Below are 21,237 nucleotides of genomic sequence, written 5' to 3' on the forward strand. Positions count from 1 at the left end.
CGGTCATTTGTAATGATGTAGTGTTTGGTATAATTGTATGATGTTAACTAAATGATTTCTTTTCACCCACGAATCTGGAGTAATTAATTACAATTTCAAAGTAAATAACAATTATATATATATATATATCGAAATCTAATAATTATAATAAATCTTAAAGGGACCACAAATTTATTGTGGGATCCACCACACCTATAGATGAAAAGTAAGTTTGCATAGTTTCATATTTGAGAATTGTTTTTATATATATATATATATCCAAGACGGGCAACAAAAAGTATTTACGAAATATTTCCATGTTCGGATCCTTATATGGATTGGATTTCAGACGTACTTAATTGACCAAACCTAAATTGGTTTAAATCTGAACAACTAAATCGAACAATAACCTAATTCGGGTTAGGGTCTGGACAAGTAACTCAGACAAAATTTATGTGTTTGGACCCTAACCCTGTTTTAAACCGGACAATTTTTTTGTGTTTGAACCCAAATTTCGGACATATAACTTATGTCCAAACTTGATGTAATTCGGGTTGGACAAATTCGATTACCCTGATCGGACAGAATTTTACCACCCCTAACCACCATGGTTAGTATGGATATTTGAACTAATTAATAAGTTTTCATTGAACAGTTCAACCTCTCTGTTTATTTCAAGGAAAAAATAAAACCCTAGTTGACAAATTGTGAGATTCAATGCATGCATCGACACATGGAGCTTTTAATAGTAGTACATTAAAGTAGTACTTTAGTTATTTGCTTTATAAGCAGAATCAACAGGTCCTGCATGCATCTCTTTCATTCAAATTATTAAATAACTCAACTTGTTTGTAGAAAATGATATTGCTGGTGGGACGGGATATGCAACTTGGTTTACAACTTGTACAAGAAGGCTTCATATATGTATGGTTGCATTGTTTACAAAATAATTGAGTAAATCAAAGCCACCCATTTTGTTTGCCTCCCCAATGACACATTTGACTCGACCGATTAATAATTCATACGTCATTGATTGCGTGCTTGTTTATATATAATCTCATTGATTGCGTATCACCCGGCTCTGAGTGAGCGCAGTCACAAACATCTATAGTGCTAAATTTGGTGGTGTTGGGTGAATTATTGAGTGGCGATTAAGTCTCTTGTCTCACATCGCTCGGTTAGGCAAATATGCATGTGAAGTACAAAATATAATAGGTCAAACTTTCAAACTTAGTAACAAACATTTTTTTTGGGCTCAAATTAGTATGGGCTGATAGTGGGAAGACAAAGTCGTACAGGCCAATATAAGTTTACTCAAAATGGACAAAGTGCTAGTAGTGCGGAGGGAGAATGCTATCAGAGATTGTGTATTAAACATAGTGTACAAATCTAGAAGGAGGTGTGTATATATGTACTGTCAAATATCCTATGGGTTTGGCTCTACATTGCATGGACTCACATAAATATAATAATATCAAAGTCAGAGAAAGATCGGCGAGCATTAGAAGCATATATGTTTCTACATGTATGTGATATATTCAACTTGGAATCTTCAATGATAATAGGTAAGGGAAAACGTTAGATACATCCTAATCACATGGGGTGTATCTAATCTTTTCCATTAGAAAAGCTTGTGTTGCGTGTAAAACTTACAAATGGATTTTTTTTTTTGAGCACAACTTACAAATGGAAACTAACCAATCATGAAATTCAGGCGTAGCTCACAAACCCAACAAAAATATGATATTGTCTACTCTGGGATGCCCAAACCCTCACGGATTTATTCCTCCAGACTTAACGTGGGCTTAGGCCTGAAAAACCGATCATGCTATGTTAGGTTGTGAAAACTCCTTATTTACTAATCGTTCATTCGTTTCTTAATCGATGTGGGATATCATCGTTCACACTGGGACCCCAACACTCTTTAACTTTGGAGGACTTAATAAATAGCAATAATTATTTTGTATAAAATGTCAACATTGATTGGATCCTAAGCATGATTTTGGGTATTTAATTCCTTCGACTCTATTGGACCCACCAAATACGAATACCTTGAAAGTCACTGGGCTTCAATATGCATCAGGTGAACATTGTAGCCCAATTCAGCCGGGCTCAGACTGTTATGAGCCCAATACACTGGAGGCCCATACTTCTTACGCTTTGAGAATTTTTTCTCCTTTGTCTACTGCTAAACTTAAACCTTCAAGGCTTCGACGCCGCAGCTTCCTCTCGCCGTCTGGTCGCCGTTCGGCTTCTTCCCGGTACGTCTTATCACTTTTTATTCAACAAATGATATATACTATTAATTTATTGTCTCTTCTTCCCCACACAGGTTGATTTAGCGGAAAATTAAGGTCAGAAAATGGTAGTAAGGATCCGATTGTCGAGATTTGGCTGCAAAAACAAGCCATTTTATCGGGTTATGGCCGCTGATAGTAGGTCTCCCCGGGATGGCAAACACCTTGAAGTCTTGGGTTACTACAATCCCCTGCCAGGTCTCCTCTCTGTCTTTGTCTCTTTCTTATGCACAATTGCCATACCTGCTCTTAATTTTTTACACTTTGGTTCCAAGGGTTTTAGAGGTTTGTGATTATGCTTGATTGCTAAAAGGGGTGAGAAAATAAAATTATGAACTGGGAGCATCAATCTTAGTTTGGATCAGAGAAAACAGTAATAAAGTGTCAGTAGATTGATAAAGATTGTAACTTTACCCGACTTGGTTGATACAAATGTGGGGAATTTCCATCGATTGGAAGCGCCAAAATAATTCGGGCTGTAACGACCAATATCACTGTGTACTCCCACCTTCCTTCTACTATAATCCTGGCTTGCTTTCTTCAATGTTACTTGGTGTTAGCTTCAATGGCAGATTCATGTAGAATGTTGAAACATTGAAAAATTCACTTCACCAAGGCAAATCCAATGGCAAGTAGACTTTCTTCGTTTTAGAATCTCTGTGAACAAGAAACTTAAGCTTCATTTGAATCTTAAATATGCTAGGGACTTGGGAGGAAAAGGAAAATTCTGGAATTTGCTTAGAATGGACTGTGTGCATGAGAATTTTTGAAGCATGTCCTGTATACTTGTCATTTCCTTTGAAAGATCCAATGGAGTCTAGTGAAAATATATCATTTCACTAGAGGCGAAAGATCCCTCTGTGAACTAGAAAATTTTAAATGTTGCTTGAAGGAGGATGTCATTTTTTAAGTGTTTTAACTTTTAAGCATTTCTCATGCCTTACCTTCACGACTATGAAACACACGTAAAATCTGGACCAATTAAGTTTCTTCTTCCCTGTCCCTTCTCTCTTCTGTAATCTACTAAAAGAAGGCTTAACGATTTCCAGTCTGACGATGTCATTTCTGTATTTTATGTTTCATCCAGGTCAAGATGGTGGCAAACGCATGGGCCTCAACTTTGAGAGAGTGAAGTACGCTTCTTTTACCTTTTTTGGCAAATTAAGTTGCATCTCCAATATCTAGTGAAAGTTATCGTTGGAATTTTGAATTTGTTTTGGTCTAACTTTGTTACACTGTTAGGCTGTTAGCTAGTTTAGCATCTACAGTGACAAATGTGTGTGCTGTGCGGCTGTGCCTCAAGTTACAGATTTAATCTGTTTGTGCCTTTTGAGATGTGGATTCTTTCATGCTTTCCTGCTCAAAATATGTGAGGTCAAACACAGGAGAGAGGATAAGAGAAGAGAAAAGGTGGCAAAGTCTTTAGCATACGAGAGTTGATGAGTTGGCTCTTTTATCATACACCAGAATGCTCTGATTAGATAAATGGGTTAGTGAGGATAATGTTCTGATTAGATAAAGAAGTATATTCATGCAATGGTAAGCTGCTTCTTTTGGGTGATAGTACATGAGGGCTTGCTACTCCTTGAAATCTGTCACTGTTTGTGCCTGCCCCTTTAGAAAAATACTGTCTCTTCTACCCAGATTTTTTTTAGTTTCTAACTTAGCCACGATAGTTTCCCAAACTCCTCAGGTCCCGTATGCCAATGTAAGGCCCAATAATTGAAGGCAATGGAACCTTCAGGGCAAATGGTCACTTTTCACGACTTCATCCAAAAGAACAAGCTTACATTGCATGAATATACTTCTTTTCCCAAGATCACTTGATTGGCTTCAAACCAAAGTAAGATTCATATACAATTTGATATTTTTGTGCCTCTGCTTTGATATAAGTTAGGTGTCATTCCAAAAAAACAATAATGAAAAAAAAAATGATAAGAACTATGATCTCACCACCTCTTCTGCCTCCTTTCAGACCCTCAGTAAGCCCAAATGCCTTAGATGACTTCTTGCCATGTCTCTCTATATCCAGTATGCTAATTTGAAATTTCCTGAAAGTAAGGTTTAGTTTTTCAGCTAGAACTTACGGTGTTGGGAATTAAAATATTAAGAAAAGCATTTTTCAGTTTTATCAGACAGGTTCTTTGTTTTGCATTATACCAGAGAATCAGGTTTTTGTTGTTCTGATTGTTATATAAGTACTAGGAGAAAATATTTACCTTTTCTGCCATATGAAGTTTTATGATGAGTGCAACAATCTTCGTTAATTGCCTTATGGAAAATGATAATGCTTTTTTTTTTTTCTTTCTTTCCATTCTTTAGGTATTGGTTATCAGTTGGTGCACAGGCTTCAGATCCTGTCCAGCGCATTCTTTTCAGAGCTGGAGTTCTACCTCCACCACCTATGGTTGCAATGGGACGAAAAGGTGGACCACGTGACACGCGTCCTGTTGATCCCCTAACTGGACGTGTCTTAAGTACTGAAAACTCAGCAGCTGCAGACCGACCTAAAGGTGCTGAAAACTGAGGAACCATCTGATAAACATGATGTTACTGTTCCAGCGATTCTGTTGCTTTTGAGTCGAGGGAAAATGGAGGGGTTCTTTTTTTTCTCTCTGATTTTGGGAACTTAGCTCATGTTTTTTAACATTTATATTTCTGCCGACAAGAGCAGTGGTTGCACTTAGAAATAACTCCCCCTCATCTTGAGGAACAGCGGCTTGTCTAGAGACATGGGTAGTTAACTTAGTACAGTAATGCATTGCGTGAATCAACAGCGCAAAGCAGCAGGATGATGCTGAATTTCTTTTAGGTCTTGTAATGATCTCTTGATCTTCACCCTTATGGTCAAGCATATGCTAATTGATAAAAAAGGTGAACAAAAAAATGATAAAGAACTCTCGTGCACAAAACTTCCACATCAAGAAAATTTGAGACCGGCATTACTTTATTATACAGGGTTTACAAATGCTTGATTACAGGAAGTCGATAGGAATGCTAGCTGGCCTAATTTAAGCTATCTAATTAGAAAAGATGTAAATATTTACAGCTGACTGTATGCTATGTAATTGACATTGCAAAATAGGAGAGTTATATCTAAATTACAGCTAATCATATATGAACCCTCCAAATAGTCCACTCATTGAAAATTCCTGAGGTGAACATAACCAAAATCACCCTTTCCAATGCATTTGGGCAAACTGATATGCAGACTTTCCTGCAATTGCTGTCCTAGAATTGTTGACAACTTCACATATTTGCCAGATTATCTGCAGAAACTTTGTTCTGGCTTTGATGGCTGCTTGATAGAATAGGAGTAACTTCAACAACTCTTTGACCATCAAAGCAGCTTATGAAATTCCAACATTCATTTCTTCCCCAACCATTGCAAAAATTTCATCCACCCTGCACAAAATATAATGCGTACGACAATTTTCATAATAGACACAGTATGACACTAAGGATTAGTAGGGAGTATAGCTTTCACTAGAACTGAATGGCAAAATAAAATTCACGGGGTGGAATCTAAATAAAATCTTGTATGCATGCATGTACTCAACTCCAGTATGGTCTGGAATAACTCCTTTAATGAAGATGACGACGACAATGAACCAAAGTATGTACCATATATGAACATGTAAGTTGCATGTATACATTCATATTTGATCAGTTTCCTTCCCAACAGCGGCGGAGAGGAGATATGATAATTGTAATTGTAATTGTAATTCAGAGAAAAAAAGGTGGATATTTTTTGAACTGTGCGCACTACTAGAAGCACCTTCTATTTTTCCATTTAACGTGAACCTTATATTCCACATAAATATCTTAAATGATTTGAGCTCTTAAGATTTGGTTTTCACCTGTGCGCGTCCAGGTTCACCTCTGCAAGCCATGTTGTAATATAACTCTGCAACACAACAAGAAGCAGCTCTTCAGAAAATCAAGACAGTCGATGACTCGATGGACCTTTTTTTTTGATATCTTCAATACTGAAAGAGTTTTAGAATCCAAAAACCTCACGGCATTAATAAACAAAATAAAGTCTGAAAACCAGTAAAATTCTTTTGGGGAATACTTATATCAGAAAGAAGAAGAAAAAAATCCAAGCACTATAATCCATTTGATCATAGCAATCCAGTTCAAGAAACAATTGAAGAATCAGCTAAATAGCAGATGCCATATCTTGAGTAGCTCTTCTGTCCAAACAAAACATGTAGTACATGTATACAAGACAACCTGTTAAAATGAAATCTATGATTTATTTTGAAGCATGAAGAATCTGCATGCAAGTTGCAGACTTGCAGTAGAATGACCAGGCAGAGGCACTACAGCCTTGGCTTAGTCCTGAAGTAGAAGTTTTGTTTTATTAGTATTTAGTGCAATTGTGTGTAGTGTGCCTATTCTGTATGAGGCTATGAGCCAGTCATATTAGCTTGTTTCTAGTATATGAATTGGTCATGCTTTTGCAGATCAGTCTTATAATAGGCTTTAGTTTGTAGAAGAATACAGGAGAGGTGAGAAGCCTCTAGTAGACTTCTCGAGGCGGTTAGTCCTGTACTATATAAGGACATTAACAGGTCACTTTTGTACTAGAATTATAGCAAGCAATAAAATCTGTGAGTTTTAGCTACAACCTTGTAGCTATAAAGCAGGTGTAGCAAGACACTATAGCTATTTTCTAACACCTTACACAACCACATCTGTGATATGCCTAGGAGCATTCTAAATGTGCAATAATGACCACTCCTCTATTCTTTTGCAGTTAATTTATTAAGAATCTTTTGAAGGGATAATCAATACAATTAGATTATAGACAACATATCAGTATTCTTCCTTCCAATACTAGCATAGACCAAGTATTTTTTTATTATAATCTAGATCACAATGAGTCCAATACCTGCAAAGTCTGGTCATTTGGCTGACTGGTACATCGCACAGCTGGAATACTAGATTTTGAACCGTTCAATTTTGGAAATAGTGGCTCACAAGTTTCCTTGGAATACAAATTGCAGATAATCAAGTCCTTAAATTCTCCTGCATAAAGCTCATCAGACCAACACAACTCATTGCCTTGTGGAGCTTCGCTATTAATGACAAGTAATGCAACCACAATCAACCGCTGCTCGAACAAAATGCCACCAAAAAGTAATAAAAAGAGAGGCAACGGTAAGGAGACATGATTCATAACATGGCCAAACAACATAAGAATATCATAGTAGGAATGGAAAATGGTCATTTACCTTTAAAGCCAATTCAAATATGAACATCTGAACAAGTTCCTCAGCCAATCGCTCTAAGATCATAAAGGGATGATGAATCATGATTAGGAAATAAAATTATAAAAAAGAATGCTGGCGACCCAACAATGTCACCCGAAAGCTCACATCCAGTAAAAAATTTTACAATTTCCTTTATTGTCCAAAAAGGAAGGGGAATTCAAACCCCTTCCCAACCCTCAGGACAGGCTAGTGATGAGCCAACCAATTAACCAGTGGAGCTCCTCTACATATAATTTACATAATTCACAGCTTGGTTCAATTAATGAGATTGGAGCAACTTTTTACTATTTACTGATAATAAACTACACCCAAGATGGGCACAAAAGAAGATTGATATCCAAGAATATTTGGGATTCCTTCAAATGAGATTACTTATCCAGTATCACACCTTTCTCCTATAAACTTTGACCATAGAGAAGAATCTAAATTAGGTTGAACTAATTGATGCTCACTTCACGAACGACTTATAAGAGCAATATCAATGACAATGTTGCTGAAATTATCCAGTCACCTTTTTTTTGAGATCTATATCATGTTCACAAAGGAGGAAGCAGACACAGATGTTAACTTTCTTCATCAAACTTCCATTCAAACATGAAAAAATTACACAACACCACATCAAAGAGTACTGATGATACAAACCAATATGTAAACCCTAAATAGTGTTTTTTTTTTTTTTTTTTTTTTTTTTGTGTGGAAAGTACATTGATGTCTCAGTTCCCTACAAACAACAGGAGGTAGATAGAAGATCTATTGAAATAAACATACCAAGTGACGAGATTGATAGAAATGCAAAGACTGGAATCCCACCACCATCACCATTGTCATTCATATCATCTGAAGAGCTAGAAAATTGCATAATAAGACTACTACTGGCCCCTCTCAAAAAAGATCTCATGGACCTAGCAGCATTGACCATATGAGTTACAACACCCACCTGTGCAAAACATATTGTAAAAACACAATATATGTAATTCACATAACGTACAAAATAGAAAATTTCAGATATTCCCAAACATGCAACCAAACAAGACAAAAGAACATTAAATATAACAAATAGATATACAGAATATAGATATTTTATTTGCCTTTAACGCAAGTTGACATGAACTAGCAAATATATTTGTTACGTCTTTTTCGCACTTATAAATTTCAAGGTAAGCTGCCCATGTTTGAGTTTCCAGATGTCTTAGTTTAATCTCAGCCAAGCATAAGAATATATGGAGTCTATTTCCAGCTAGCTTGTGAATGAATCTAACTTTGATTTAAACTTTAAAGCAAAAATACTCTGTTTGCTACTTGAACAAGAAAAATTCAATTAAATGAAAGACAGGAACCATTGAAGTAAACTCTCCAAAGCCATCCTTTGTTCTAGCCTATTCAATGCCCTAGAATAAATCTTCATCACAAATTCTACACCCAATGGAAGGAAAGCTTCCTCAAAGCAGTCATACTATACCCTTGCCTTCACCACCTGCATTTCTAAAAAGAGGAAAATACCACATGGAAGTTCATACCATATCCTTGTACGTCGTTAAAAGTTTGCTTTGATGAAGCTCCTGAAATAAGAATCACAATGTTAATATCAATATGTAGTATTCTTGGTATTATTAGACCTTTAAAATCCATCTTTCATTGCCAAGCAACTCCAAGCATCATATATACAAACATAAATGGTGATGCATAAACGAGACAAGTTAACAGAGTAAATAAGAGGATATATACCTAACAATGAAGACAGTATTTATAGCCATAAACAAAAGAGAGAATCACCTGCTGCTTAAAAATCTTCTGGGAAGCTTTCGCTTGAATAGCAGGCATATCATGGAGAATTCCCAGCTCCATTGAAGGTATGTATCTTGATTAAAAAAAAATCCCAACCATAGAAACAGGTAATCAGGACTCGTACGACATCATAAAGCAGCGCATTGGTTGCTGAGAAACGAGGAAATTTTACATGAAAAAAAAAAATCTAGAAAATGTGCAGCATTAACACACAAACACACATAGCTGCAACAAAAAATTTGCATATGTGGGCTCCATTAAAAGAACAACCTACCCCTTCCTCCAAAAAGAATCTATTTTCTTGCATTTTCTAGGCAACCAAAACAAAAATGGGAAAAAATGGCAATATAAAGCTAATAAGACGTATCACACAATTCAATACCTTAGGTTGAGATAAGCGTTGACAAGAGATGTTGCGTGAGATCTGCCACTAGAAGTGAAAGAGGCCCATTGTTGCCGATATGAAGCAAATTTCGACCACTGGTTTCTCATGTTTCTCTGTGCATGTTGCCTCCATTGCCGTAATACTGACGGTGGCAGCGGTGAGGAGCTCGAGCTAAGGTTTTGAGTTTGAGAATAGGAGTTTACTGTTGGTTTTGGGGGAGGAGAGGAGGCCACATCAGTTTCCATTGATGGGTTTTTTGGATTTGCACCGGAGTTCGGCGAACCTTGATTGCAAGAGGTATGCTAGTAGACTTGACTTTAGTTAAAATACTGCAGCCCCATGCTGGCACACACGATGGGCTCAATTGGACCACTGTTCCATGCTGTCCTTGACTAAGATCGACTTTGCCTAAAGCATAAAAAGTTCTGAATCACGTTCATTGTTCATAATTTTTTTTTTTTTAAAATCAAACATAAAAATGATAACGCAATATCCAATCAAATTCCCACAAGAAACTCTATCCAAAATGCTATGAGTTATGAAAAATTAATAAGACATCCACGAACTCACAAACGAAAAACTTGAAAAAGCAACAACTCTCAACAAAGCTTGCTTACGAATTTGACAAGTCTACTCTTTTTGATCTACTTATATTTTTTTTAACAAAAGCCGTGATCTGCAAACAAAGTCCATTAATCCTCATTGCCTTTATCATATAATCAAAGCCAATGGGTGCAGTGCAAGTCTAGTATTTATCTTCTTGTCTTTTTTTTTTTTCAATACAAAGAAAATGCAACCGAATCCATGACTTAACTACATTGTTATACCAACATAGAAGACCTACACAGATGATGATTGTCTTAACCTACCCAATCCTCTCCTTTTTATTCAATCCTTCAGATTCTTCGTTATTCTGTTTGACGAATCTTTTAATGTCAGGGTCAGACACTAATAATTTGGGGTAATAACTGGCAATCCAGGTAAATACAATACTGATTAATCAATGATTAGTCATCCAACTCTGAGAAAGAAAATAGCAGAATTTAATGAGTAGAACAAGCCAAGGATTGAAGAGCATAATTAAGATAGGAATGGCGTGAAGAATCAAGCAGAAAGAAAAGATACTAAAATGTCCAAAGACCAAGAGAGCCGAATAAAGCCTAAATTATATGACGATACTGCAACTTAAGGTGATAGAATCCGCGAAACAGAGCAGTAAGAACTAGAAAAACCTAATTTATATAAAAAAAAAAAACGAAGAAGAGAAAACAAACAAACAGATTAGTCGGAAAGCAATTGGAAATACACGAGCTGTCACACACCCAAGTGAGCCCATACAAATACCATAGGGTTCGTAACACGAGCTTATACGTACCAACAATCCTCCCTCCGCTTCAAGTCGACCAGTGGCCGCCTTTTCTCCTTTCTCCGTAGTAATCTGGGCGCGAGAGGGGAGAGGGGTTTGGCCGCAACCGCAATGAAGGCCGGCTTAACAACTTTAACTTCCAAAAGACGAAACGGCGCCGTTTTAGCCATTGGCAATACGCCGCGGTTGCGCCTAATTAACTTGTTGGGCCGTTTGTTCAACCACTGGGTGGAGCCCACAAAACCAGTGCCAAGTAGGCCCAGTTGAGCACCCAGCGCAAGCCAGGCAGCGTTTCTTTCGCAGAGGCTTTTGGGTGGAGAAACTAATGCGAGAGGGCGGATATTTCAAAGAAGAAACTAACATGGCTGTCTCAAATTCAAATGTAATTTCTAGTTCTACTTATATATTTCCTAACCAAACCAACCAACTCTACCCTCGCCATTTATTGTAGTAATCTGTCGATTTTGCCGTCTCTCCTTCTCTGCAAGCTCCTCTCTCTTTCGAATCCCTGCATTTCTTGGCTACCGTTTCTTTTCTCTGACGATGGAGTCATCCGCTGCTCTCCGATCCTTTCACTGTAATTCTCTCACTCTTTAGTCTTTCCTTTCCACTAACTGTATGGATATGTATATGTAGATTTCTATGCTTTTTAAGTCCCGAGGCTTGTTTGTTTGTTCGCATTTATAGTTTGCTTGCGAATTGAGTTTGATGTTTAGATCTTACTTATCCTTTTGCCTAGCTATGGTTTTATTAGTCATGTGGGATTTGGATTTGGAGGTTGAAAAGAGGATTGAGGTTGTTTGGATCTATTTTGGTTTTTGATTTAATTGCTCCTTGTTTGAGCTGCAGGAACTTGTTAGAATTTGAACTACAAGCATTGTTTTTGTGTATAGTGTTCTTCTAAGCTCAGCTCGCAGATGCATCTAACTTTGTGAGATAATATTTCTGTTATTGGAAATGTATCGTGTACATATTTTGTTGAGTTTTACTGCTGCAATTCTAGTTAACTGCGGAAGCTATAGCTCCAGGGCACAAGATGATTTGTATAGTAGACCCTGTTCTCGCTACCTTAAGTTGATAATTTAATTAATCGATTGGGGCACCTACATTTGAGGTTTTTGGTTGTGTCAGAGTTTTTATTCTGAGGCAGTGGCTGATTTGTTTTCTTGAAAGTTGGAATTGCGCTGCAAACTTTATATTAATTTGTAAGAACAGGATTGCTAAATCCAATGTAAGTCGATCCTGCTGCCACCTATGTTGATGCTAACGAGCCCTTAGAAAATGCACCCTTCAATTAGAGAATTGGGGTTACGATTGGGTATGGAAGAAACGAAGAGTCGAAGACTAAGCAAGGATTTATTTATTTGTCCGTTAGGAAAAAAAAGATTGGTTTATGTAAGGGTTGCTTGTGATTTGAACATGATTGTGAATCTGGGTTTAAAATATAGAACATCTTGAGAAAAGAAAAGAAAAGAAAAAGGCTTAAAAAGTCGATAGAAAATAATATGAGGAAGAAAAGATTAGGCAACGTTCCTGTAAGGAAATTTAGCTGCGACCTTATATGTTAGAGAAAATAAATTTTTGATGTACTTTTTTCTAGACAATAGGTAAGCCTGGAAAATTATAATTCCTTTGAGTGGCTAAAGTTTATATACTAACCAAAAAAGGCATTGAATTGTACCCCTTGAAAATACAGAATACAAATCATGAAGACAGAGAATAAAATGATACCAAAATATCTGATTAAAGACCCAAGAGACTATTGTAGACATTTATTTTTGGATAACCTAAATCACAAAATCCTTTAGTAACCTAAGCTGTTATGACAATTTACTCTCACAATTTTTGGAGAGTTCCTGAATTTTAGGAGATACTTTTGAGAGTTTGAACAAATAGGTTCTTATTGTTTGCTTCGATTGTTGACTAATACCTTATTCTTACTGTAGTTTTCTGTACAAAGATATATGCTTTCTTGGACAATTTTCTTCAGAAGCTTCATATAACTGCTTAAATACAATATCATTTGGTCCCTCAGCACTAATGAGTAGTATTGTTGACATTTTTGCTCAGCTAGTTTTGAGGTGTAGGGTCTCTTTTTTGTTCCCTGGCGTTGAGTGGTATCTTTAATCATATTTCTTTTAGTTCATTTTTTTATGAGTAGATATAAGTTTGATTAATGTACTTTCTAAGTACACATATGCTTCTACCTTGTTTTACTGCTCAAGTGCTCATGGTTCAGATTCAGACTACTTCCAGTTCTTATCAAAGTATGATCTGTGATTTATTTGTTTATATGCTATTTTTGGTTTCCAGTTTCTGTAGGCTCTGTTTCACGTATGCGATCCTTGCCAGAAAGGTCTGCTATTGTTCCTGTGAAAAATGGCAGCTGGTCCATGCTGGCTAAAATGAACACTCGAGGCTTCACAATTTGCAGGAAGATCATTTCTTCTCCAGCAAAGCGAAATGAAACTTCAGTATCATGTGTAAAGACATCTGAAGCTGGTGTAGCAGCCAAGGGGGATGGTGAGTATGTATTCGTTCCCCATTTTGAGTTGGCCAAACTTTTTTTGTTCTTTTCTGGTTGAAGCGTCAATTCAAGCTGCAAGTCATAGTTGTCTGATATCGTGAGCTGTGGCTTCTATGTTTAGATAAAAGATAAAGCAGTTTACCGCCATCCATTATTTTTAGTAGTAATTTGTGTTTTCTGATCACGTAAATTTCTTTGCACTCAAAAGTATAGACCATTAATATGGTAGCTTTATCAGACAGTAAAACAAAGGAGAAAACCGTTCGACGAACCACAAGTTTTCCAAATGGATTTGAGGTGCGTATCTGGCTTTGAAGATTACGCTTTCCTTTCTTACCTTAAGTTCTGATTTTTCATATTTTCCAATGATGTTGATTGTGTCTTGATTCTGAATCACTGAATCAGTGATATATGGGTATCAGCATGACAGTCAATCCCCCCGTGATTCTGGTTTTGATTAGTTTTGCCTTGAGCTGGTTCTAATTCGTCTAGAATGGATTTGAACTCCATTGAAGCTTTAAGAGATAGAGGAGAATGAATTGATTGCCAAAGTACCTGTCTGCAGATGCTAACTCTTCAGGATTTTGTTCATGTAGTAAATTAATTTAATTTTGTTTAACTGTTGAGAGAAATTGGATTTTGATTCTTGAGTTAGAAACTTAAGAATTTGGTATAGTATTCTTTGTCCATGCAATGTCTTATGAACTATAAAAGTTAGCATATTTAAATAGGACTGTCATAGTGGCATAACATGTGTAGAGGCTGTCTGACGCCTGACATATTTTCAATACTTAAAACAGGTGCCTAGGTTATTCCTGTTTTCTTAGTTTTTCATTATTTTTTCCATATTATATTACTAACTTATTGCTGACTCTGTCCTAGAAAAAATTTCATTATCTTATTTTTGCATGTTCCAGTGCATATGTCGATAGACACAATGTCCATACTCCATACAGATATTTTTGTTACTACCCGTACTTCTTTTAGGGCCTTTGTTGTTAAGTACTTATTGATGAGGTTGAAATTGAGATTTTGACAATATCCATATGAGGTGTTCAAGGCTTCAAGCAATTATAACTTATTCTAAATTTTCAAGATTTGGCACGGATGACATTCTTCGTAGGGCCGGGGGGTTTCTTGACTAGTCATTTTGTGTTGGTTGATATTGGTCATGCTTCTTGCTGCCTTCACTTTGATCAGCAGGAGTATCCTTCCTTCTGAACTTGTCACTCTGTGGCTGACAATCCTAATATAAATTCGTCAGGCATTGGTGTTGGAGGTTTGTGATGAGACGGAGATTGCTGAGTTGAAAATGAAGGTAAGTGCTAATTTTTTAAGCCATGTGCATACTTTTTCATGTGATGGTTATCTTTTTTATTAACCATAGGTTTACTCAAATGTTGCTGTCAAAAAATTTTATGTTCTTAAACTGATAATAGAATTCTTAGTAAAAGAAAGGCTTTGTAGGGCCTTAAATACATTCCATTTGCTGGATTTTGAATTTTTAGCTCTATCAAACATTTGTAAATTTCTCAACTGATCATTCATCCATTGCTTCCTCTTAGATCGGGGACTTCGAAATGCATGTGAAGCGGAATGTTGGAGCCACAAAAGCTCCAATGTCAAACATCTCTCCTGCCACACCACCACCTATTCCAACTAAGCCCATGGATGAATCAGCTCCTGTTGCTCCACCACCATCACCACCCAAATCCTCTCCAGAAAAAGTCAGCCTGTACACAAACATATCCTCTCAGAATTCACCTAAGTTGGCTGCCTTGGAAGCTTCTGGAGTCGGTGGATATGTTAAAGTAGCTTCTCCAACGGTATGTGATCTTCCCTGATCAAGGACCATCTTTTCCAGTTATTCTTGCTATGGAACAATTCCTTAACATAATATATGTTATCATTGCTTCTACTAGGTTGGCTCATTTCGAAGGAATAGAACAGTAAAAGGAAAGAAGCAGCCTCCTATCTGTAAAGAGGTATGCTCAGCACATGTATAGTCTGTCAGTCCAATATCTTGCGTCTTTATTATGTCAAATTTGCGGGTAGTTTATGGTAATAAAGATCTCAATTTGATCGATCACATTCTCGGGTTTAATTTCCTGAAGTTTCACATACTTTCAGGAGCTGGAATCTATTAACTATGCCTTCCTCTACTTGCTGGCATAAACTGTATTAGGGACTCATTAAAAGATAATATACACTTTTATAAAACGGAGAGGATATTAGCTGACACAAACAAGTTGACAATCATTTGAGACGCTAATGGAGGTCTCAACATGTGACTTCCTCTATAAAGTGTGTTCTTGTCTGTTGAATTTCAATGTGCCATATTAGATTGCTTTGCTGAACATCTATTTCCTCTAAGCTAATCACACCCATACAGCAATTTTTATTAGGATCACGGTATGAGTATGCCATTTATTGACATCAATATTTCCTAGTCTATGTAGAATTAGCAAGAATGCCATTTCCTGCTCTGCGTAGTGGATTCGACATTGCTTTAATCCATATACTTAACTTATAAATAAATATGTTAGGGGGATGTGATCAAAGAGGGGCAAATAATTGGATATGTGGATCAATTTGGTACTGAACTTCCGGTGAAGGTGAGTCTTCTTGATTGCATTATTAGTCTGCTATCCTTTATTAATAGATGCGTCACATGACTGCGTATTGTTCTTTTAACGAACAGTCGGATGTGGCCGGAGAGGTCTTGAAGCTCCTTTTTGATGATGGAGGTATAATTCTATTGTCTTAGTCGTGTTTTTTAATGATTCCCCTCGTCAATTGTCGTTATTAATTTTTGATATCATAATGTCTTGGATTACTTCATAAGGCTAGCCACTAAAATTTTGTGTGATTCCACTTGGCAATCACTTTTAATATAAAATATCATCTTAGACTTCACAATGGAGGCTTAGCCCAAACTTACAATATTATCATAACTTTTCATATAATTTGTTGGTTTTTTGTTTATTGAAGGTTTGAAAACAAGAGGATTTTAGCATCTACACTGACATTTGACAATTTACCTCTCCCTTTACTATCCCTGTTGCTTTATTACTGTTCTATAATTTTTTTTGGTTATGGGATCATCCTTCAGTTATTTGTTCCTTTTCTTTCCTCCCTGGTCCCAGCAGTTAGCTTCAGCGCAGCAGCTTCTTACAAAGCTGCCTATGAAAATCTAATCAAAGCAGAAACTCTCAGAACAGTAGTAGAATTGAATTGGAAGTGTTTCAAAATGGGAGAAAATATTTTTCATGTTATTTAGATGCTTTGTTTGAAGAGTCTACTCGGTTGTGAGTCATTTATCTAGCAAAAAAGTTACTTGTTAGTCGAGTACATTAGCTTCTTTTTTTCTGTTCTCCGAGTTTTGATTACTTGATTAAAGTGATTACATCAATTAAATTAACATGAAAAACTGAATACTGCAATCTGTGAGATCCATCTCTTTTTCATCTTTCTCATTCAAAATATAGGTCATCTTATTGTTTATATTTGTTTTGTCTTTGGTACAGACGCTGTTGGGTTCGGGGACTATCTCATTGCTGTCTTGCCATCATTTCATGGTATCAAGTGAGCATTTTTTTTCTCTAGCCGATAGAAATTTTGCCGGTTTCAAGTCATTGCTTGTTTGAAAGCTTTAAGCTTTGAAGTTAATTTGCAAAGTCCTGTTCCTTTCACAATTCCTTTGCTATTTTACAACTAGTTGTAATGTGTACTTCATATTGCTGAACTAACTAATTATAACAGATTATGACTACCATGCACTATAAACTCCCCTAATACAGACACACTAAACCAACAAAATTGTATTTACGAACTAATATATTCATTAACTCAGAACGGGAAAGAGAATATGAGGTCCATAGGCATTTGAGTCATTATAAAGATGGATTACAACCAAGAAGACTAAAAAAGAAAAACACAAAAACACAAGCTACGAACTACAAAATTGTCTTTACGAACTACTTGAACCGTCACAAAATAACTTTTCCGAATAACCAACACAATCTTCCAAGGCATATACAATTCTCTTTTATCTCCACAAAAGTATCAACAATCGAGGTGCAAACAATTCCTACGATGCACGTCCCTCTCCTCGTGGCATTCTCCTTGATCCTGTGTCTTCAACGTCCTTCATCTGGTAATAATGAGGTGCTATTTCCAGCAGCCACTCCGGTTTCAATTCAGTCACCTGCCTCATGTATTCCTTGGTTGTAAGAACCAATTCGTGGTATACAACCCATCTCGGCCTCGGTAGTACTTGAGCCAAACCCGAACTTGGATGTATGTGAACGGTCTGCGGATGCTTCACCGTTCGATAAGATCCATTCTTTTGAAGCCTTGCAGAATGAAGGAAAAATCCAGATGTTATAGACTTTTTTATAGCCTCTAAATCATTTGTGTTGGATGATAATTTAATTTCAACCCTCTCCAAGAGTCCCTCCAATTGGTCTCTTATATCTCTGGCACGCTTCATACTCCTAACCTGAATATAATTTTCATAACACCATTGCGTCGAGTAATTAGTTTCCTTCCAAGAATTGTAGACCTTGAGCAAAGCAATATGATCACCAACGTTAACATTCCCTGTCGTGTGAAAGTTCAAGCGCGCATTGTCAGCATGAACTTGTTTATCCTTTGGACGATGGAAGATTGAATTCCCTATAGAAAGCATAGCAGCAATAGAAATTACCTCATCTGAGCATTTATACTTGTCAGAAGCGACTATCATTTTAGACAACATGGGATCAAGAGGGAATTCCGCCATTCGTCTACCCAGTTTTGTCAGTTCGCCAAGCTTATTCAAGGCACCTAATGCAAAAAGCATTTCCAATGCTTTCAGTAGTGTTTCAGAAGGTGGTGGATCCATGAAGTCGAAGTTTAGCAAGTTAAGAATACCAAGACTCTTGAGAGTTAGGACAACATTGGCAAGATTAGTTCGTTGTATTTCTGGTACCGTATTCTCATCCATATCGTGATGGTAAGTGTAAGCAGTATACAAACGGAAACACTTACCTGGACCTGTTCGTCCAGACCGACCAGCACGTTGATTGGCTGAAGCCTTGGAGATAGGAGTGACCAGCAAAGATTCCATCCCAGTCCTTGGGTTATAAGATTTCATCTTGCAGAAACCTGGATCAATTACATACTTGATCCCATCAATTGTTAATGAGGTTTCTGCAATATTTGTTGCAAGAACAACCTTGCGTGCCCCTTCGGGAGTAGGTTCGAATATTTTGGCTTGAAGTTCAGTTGGTAAGTTGGCATAGATAGGGCAGATAATAAGTTCAGCAATTTTTGTCCCCAGCCCTCTTGTCCTCTGCTTCAAAATTTCTTCCGCTGTCTCGATTTCGTCCTGACCTGTGAAAAAGACCAAAATATCTCCAGGTTCATGGGTAACGTGTATTTGGAGAACAGTAACAATGGCCGCATCCAAGTAATCAGCTTCAGGTGCCTTGGTATAATGTATCTCTACCGGAAATCGCCTCCCTGGAATTTTGAAAATCGGCGCAGAATCAAAATAATTGCTAAACTTCTCCGCATCAAGTGTGGCACTTGAGATTAGCAACTTTAGATCAGGCCGAAATCGAGCTATATCCTTCACCAATCCAAATAGAATGTCAGTCGACAAAGTTCTTTCGTGTGCCTCGTCGACCATCACCACACTGTAACTTGCCAAATCTGGCTCGCCGAGAAATTCACGCAACAACATACCATCTGTCATATATTTCAACACTGTCTTCTCTGACGTGCAATCTTCAAATCGAATGGAGTAACCAACCTCATGGCCAAGTTTGACACCCATCTCTTGAGACACTCGGGCAGCAACACTCATAGCAGCAACTCTCCGTGGCTGGGTACAACCAACCTTTCCACGCTTTGTATAACCAGCTTCATGAAGATACTGTGGTATCTGTGTGGTTTTCCCAGAACCCGTTTCCCCAACAATGATGAGAACCTGATGTTCATTAACTGCTTGGAGAAGCTCATCCCGATAAGCATATATAGGTAACATTTTTCTCTCCTCTTGATGCTTCTCCAAAGCTGCTGATTTTGTCCTAAAATTCTCAACTGATTCTTTTGGCACCTCATCTCCATCCATCACGGATACCTTGATAAAATCTATCTGGTTGTCGAACACAAACTCATAGTTATCCGAGATTTCCTTCCTCGTATTTTTTGAACCAAACTTCAGTGTAGCCTTTCTGATTTGATGCTCTTCCCAAGCCTCTTGTTCTGCAAAAGCACTAGGATCTCTGTAACGTTGCATGGCCACAGCAAACCTCTTTTCTTGATTAACACCACCATCCTGATCGTAGGCTTCAGGCATCCTGTACTCACCCGTATTATCATCCTCTTCTTCTGACCTCTTCTTTACAAGCTCGTATATCTCTTTCTTGTATCTTAATGCACGATACTCTGATTCAGCGAGCTTAACACCCTCAAACAAATATTGTTCATCTTCTATATCATCTCTGAGTTCTTCCAATTTCTTATGCTCCCTTTTTTTCAAGTATTCTTGTCTCGACACCTTCCTTAAAGCATCAATGGTATCCGATCTTCGTATTGCCGCCTCATCTTCCTCCTTCCTGGATAATTTTTTTGACTCGGTCAACTTCCTTGTTGCTGCAGCATCACGTTCTCTTATATTCCGCTCTAGTTGTTCCCTCTCCCTTTGGTCTTGCAATCTCTTCTCTTCTTCTGACTCTGAACTATCATCTTCATAAGTCCGTCTTCTCTTAACTTGTCTCTCTACTTTGGCTTCCTCATCATCTTCTTTGTCTTGAGTTTCGATTTTCTTCCTGAAACGTTTCTTTTGTGTGTCTTCTCTAATGGGCAGAGAAGCAGCCGAACCAGAAGAATTCTGACCTAGACCAGCATGAACAGTGTCGTCTCCACCATCTGCGTCTATCAGTGCATATGTCTTCTGCTTCCTAGCTAAAATAGCAGCTTCCTTTTCTTGTTCCTTATAAATATTTACAGCAGAGGATTTTCGGGGAACTCTGGCAAAAAGTTCCTCGGAAAAGGAACGAGTTTCGCTTGTCGATGGAAACCCATATTCTTCCAGGAGCTTTCCCAGCACATCCATAGGAGTTGTTGCTTGCTTAGTCATTGCAACAATATACTGAACCACTGCAGACTGAGAATATCCCAACAATGAAAACAATTTGTCAGACACCCATGTCTTTAAATCACTTTCACTAACCATCTTAAAGTGAAACTCGAGTCTGTGCTCTGGCGGGTAGCGGCAGATGAAGAAGAGAAAACGACTGTTTCCGGCGTTCTGCTTCCGCAGGTAGGAGTATCTCCGAATCTTTCACTGTGGTCTCCGGCGCCTCTCTTTCTCTACAAGACTAAAGTCTAAAACGTACCCTGATTAGCAGTGATGTTTTCAATATATATAATAGTAGAATTGTAATCAAATTATAATGGGAATAGGAATGGGAATGAGAATAGGAATGGTAATTGTAATCAAATTAGTATTTGAGTAATGTTGCATCCCTAATTTATATACATATATCGTAGTAGAATTGTAATGAAATTAGTATTTGAGCAATGTTTCATCCCTAATTTTGTGACCTAAAAGTTTGGGGTGACAAAAT

General features: G+C 37.3%; 4 protein-coding genes across 7 annotated transcripts; 2 read left to right on the forward strand and 2 right to left on the reverse strand.

The window, feature by feature from the left end:
• Positions 1 to 2,091: 2,091 nt before the first annotated feature.
• Positions 2,092 to 5,097, forward strand: LOC119997479 (30S ribosomal protein S16-2, chloroplastic/mitochondrial-like). The gene is made up of 4 exons (XM_038844541.1): positions 2,092 to 2,240; positions 2,312 to 2,474; positions 3,364 to 3,409; positions 4,599 to 5,097. Exons 2-4 carry the CDS (start codon positions 2,342 to 2,344, stop codon positions 4,801 to 4,803), a joined length of 384 nt encoding a protein of 127 aa, XP_038700469.1. The 5' UTR covers positions 2,092 to 2,240; positions 2,312 to 2,341; the 3' UTR covers positions 4,804 to 5,097.
• A 92-nt stretch (positions 5,098 to 5,189) lies between these two features.
• Positions 5,190 to 11,231, reverse strand: LOC119997456. Of its 3 annotated transcripts, XM_038844502.1 has the most exons (9): positions 11,101 to 11,231; positions 9,723 to 10,133; positions 9,329 to 9,413; positions 9,073 to 9,114; positions 8,324 to 8,492; positions 7,517 to 7,569; positions 7,174 to 7,395; positions 6,137 to 6,183; positions 5,190 to 5,681 (listed from the first exon to the last, which is right to left on the reverse strand). In XM_038844502.1, exons 2-9 carry the CDS (start codon positions 9,968 to 9,970, stop codon positions 5,627 to 5,629), a joined length of 921 nt encoding a protein of 306 aa, XP_038700430.1. In that variant the 5' UTR covers positions 9,971 to 10,133; positions 11,101 to 11,231; the 3' UTR covers positions 5,190 to 5,626. The 3 variants fall into 3 exon arrangements, with proteins under 3 accessions (XP_038700430.1, XP_038700437.1, XP_038700445.1); XM_038844509.1 differs by lacking the exon at positions 7,517 to 7,569 and having other exon boundaries at positions 7,174 to 7,310; XM_038844517.1 differs by lacking the exon at positions 11,101 to 11,231 and having other exon boundaries at positions 9,329 to 9,490; positions 9,723 to 9,864.
• Positions 11,232 to 11,375: 144 nt separating this feature from the next.
• Positions 11,376 to 17,390, forward strand: LOC119997475 (biotin carboxyl carrier protein of acetyl-CoA carboxylase-like). The gene is made up of 9 exons (XM_038844526.1): positions 11,376 to 11,668; positions 13,405 to 13,614; positions 13,857 to 13,915; positions 14,883 to 14,936; positions 15,184 to 15,444; positions 15,541 to 15,603; positions 16,165 to 16,233; positions 16,320 to 16,365; positions 17,146 to 17,390. Exons 1-9 carry the CDS (start codon positions 11,635 to 11,637, stop codon positions 17,205 to 17,207), a joined length of 858 nt encoding a protein of 285 aa, XP_038700454.1. The 5' UTR covers positions 11,376 to 11,634; the 3' UTR covers positions 17,208 to 17,390.
• A 50-nt stretch (positions 17,391 to 17,440) lies between these two features.
• LOC119997448 (pre-mRNA-splicing factor ATP-dependent RNA helicase DEAH1-like) lies at positions 17,441 to 21,092 on the reverse strand. Of its 2 annotated transcripts, none has more exons than XM_038844479.1 (2): positions 18,650 to 21,092; positions 17,441 to 18,445 (listed from the first exon to the last, which is right to left on the reverse strand). In XM_038844479.1, the coding sequence occupies exons 1-2, from the start codon at positions 20,841 to 20,843 to the stop codon at positions 17,709 to 17,711; spliced, it is 2,931 nt and encodes a 976-aa protein (XP_038700407.1). In that variant the 5' UTR covers positions 20,844 to 21,092; the 3' UTR covers positions 17,441 to 17,708. The 2 variants fall into 2 exon arrangements, with proteins under 2 accessions (XP_038700407.1, XP_038700417.1); XM_038844489.1 differs by having other exon boundaries at positions 17,956 to 18,220; positions 18,327 to 21,092.
• Between the last annotated feature and the right edge of the window lie 145 nt (positions 21,093 to 21,237).

This window comes from Tripterygium wilfordii, chromosome 1, assembly GCF_013401445.1.
Source record: "Tripterygium wilfordii isolate XIE 37 chromosome 1, ASM1340144v1, whole genome shotgun sequence".
In the NCBI taxonomy this organism is placed as follows: Eukaryota; Viridiplantae; Streptophyta; class Magnoliopsida; order Celastrales; family Celastraceae; genus Tripterygium; species Tripterygium wilfordii.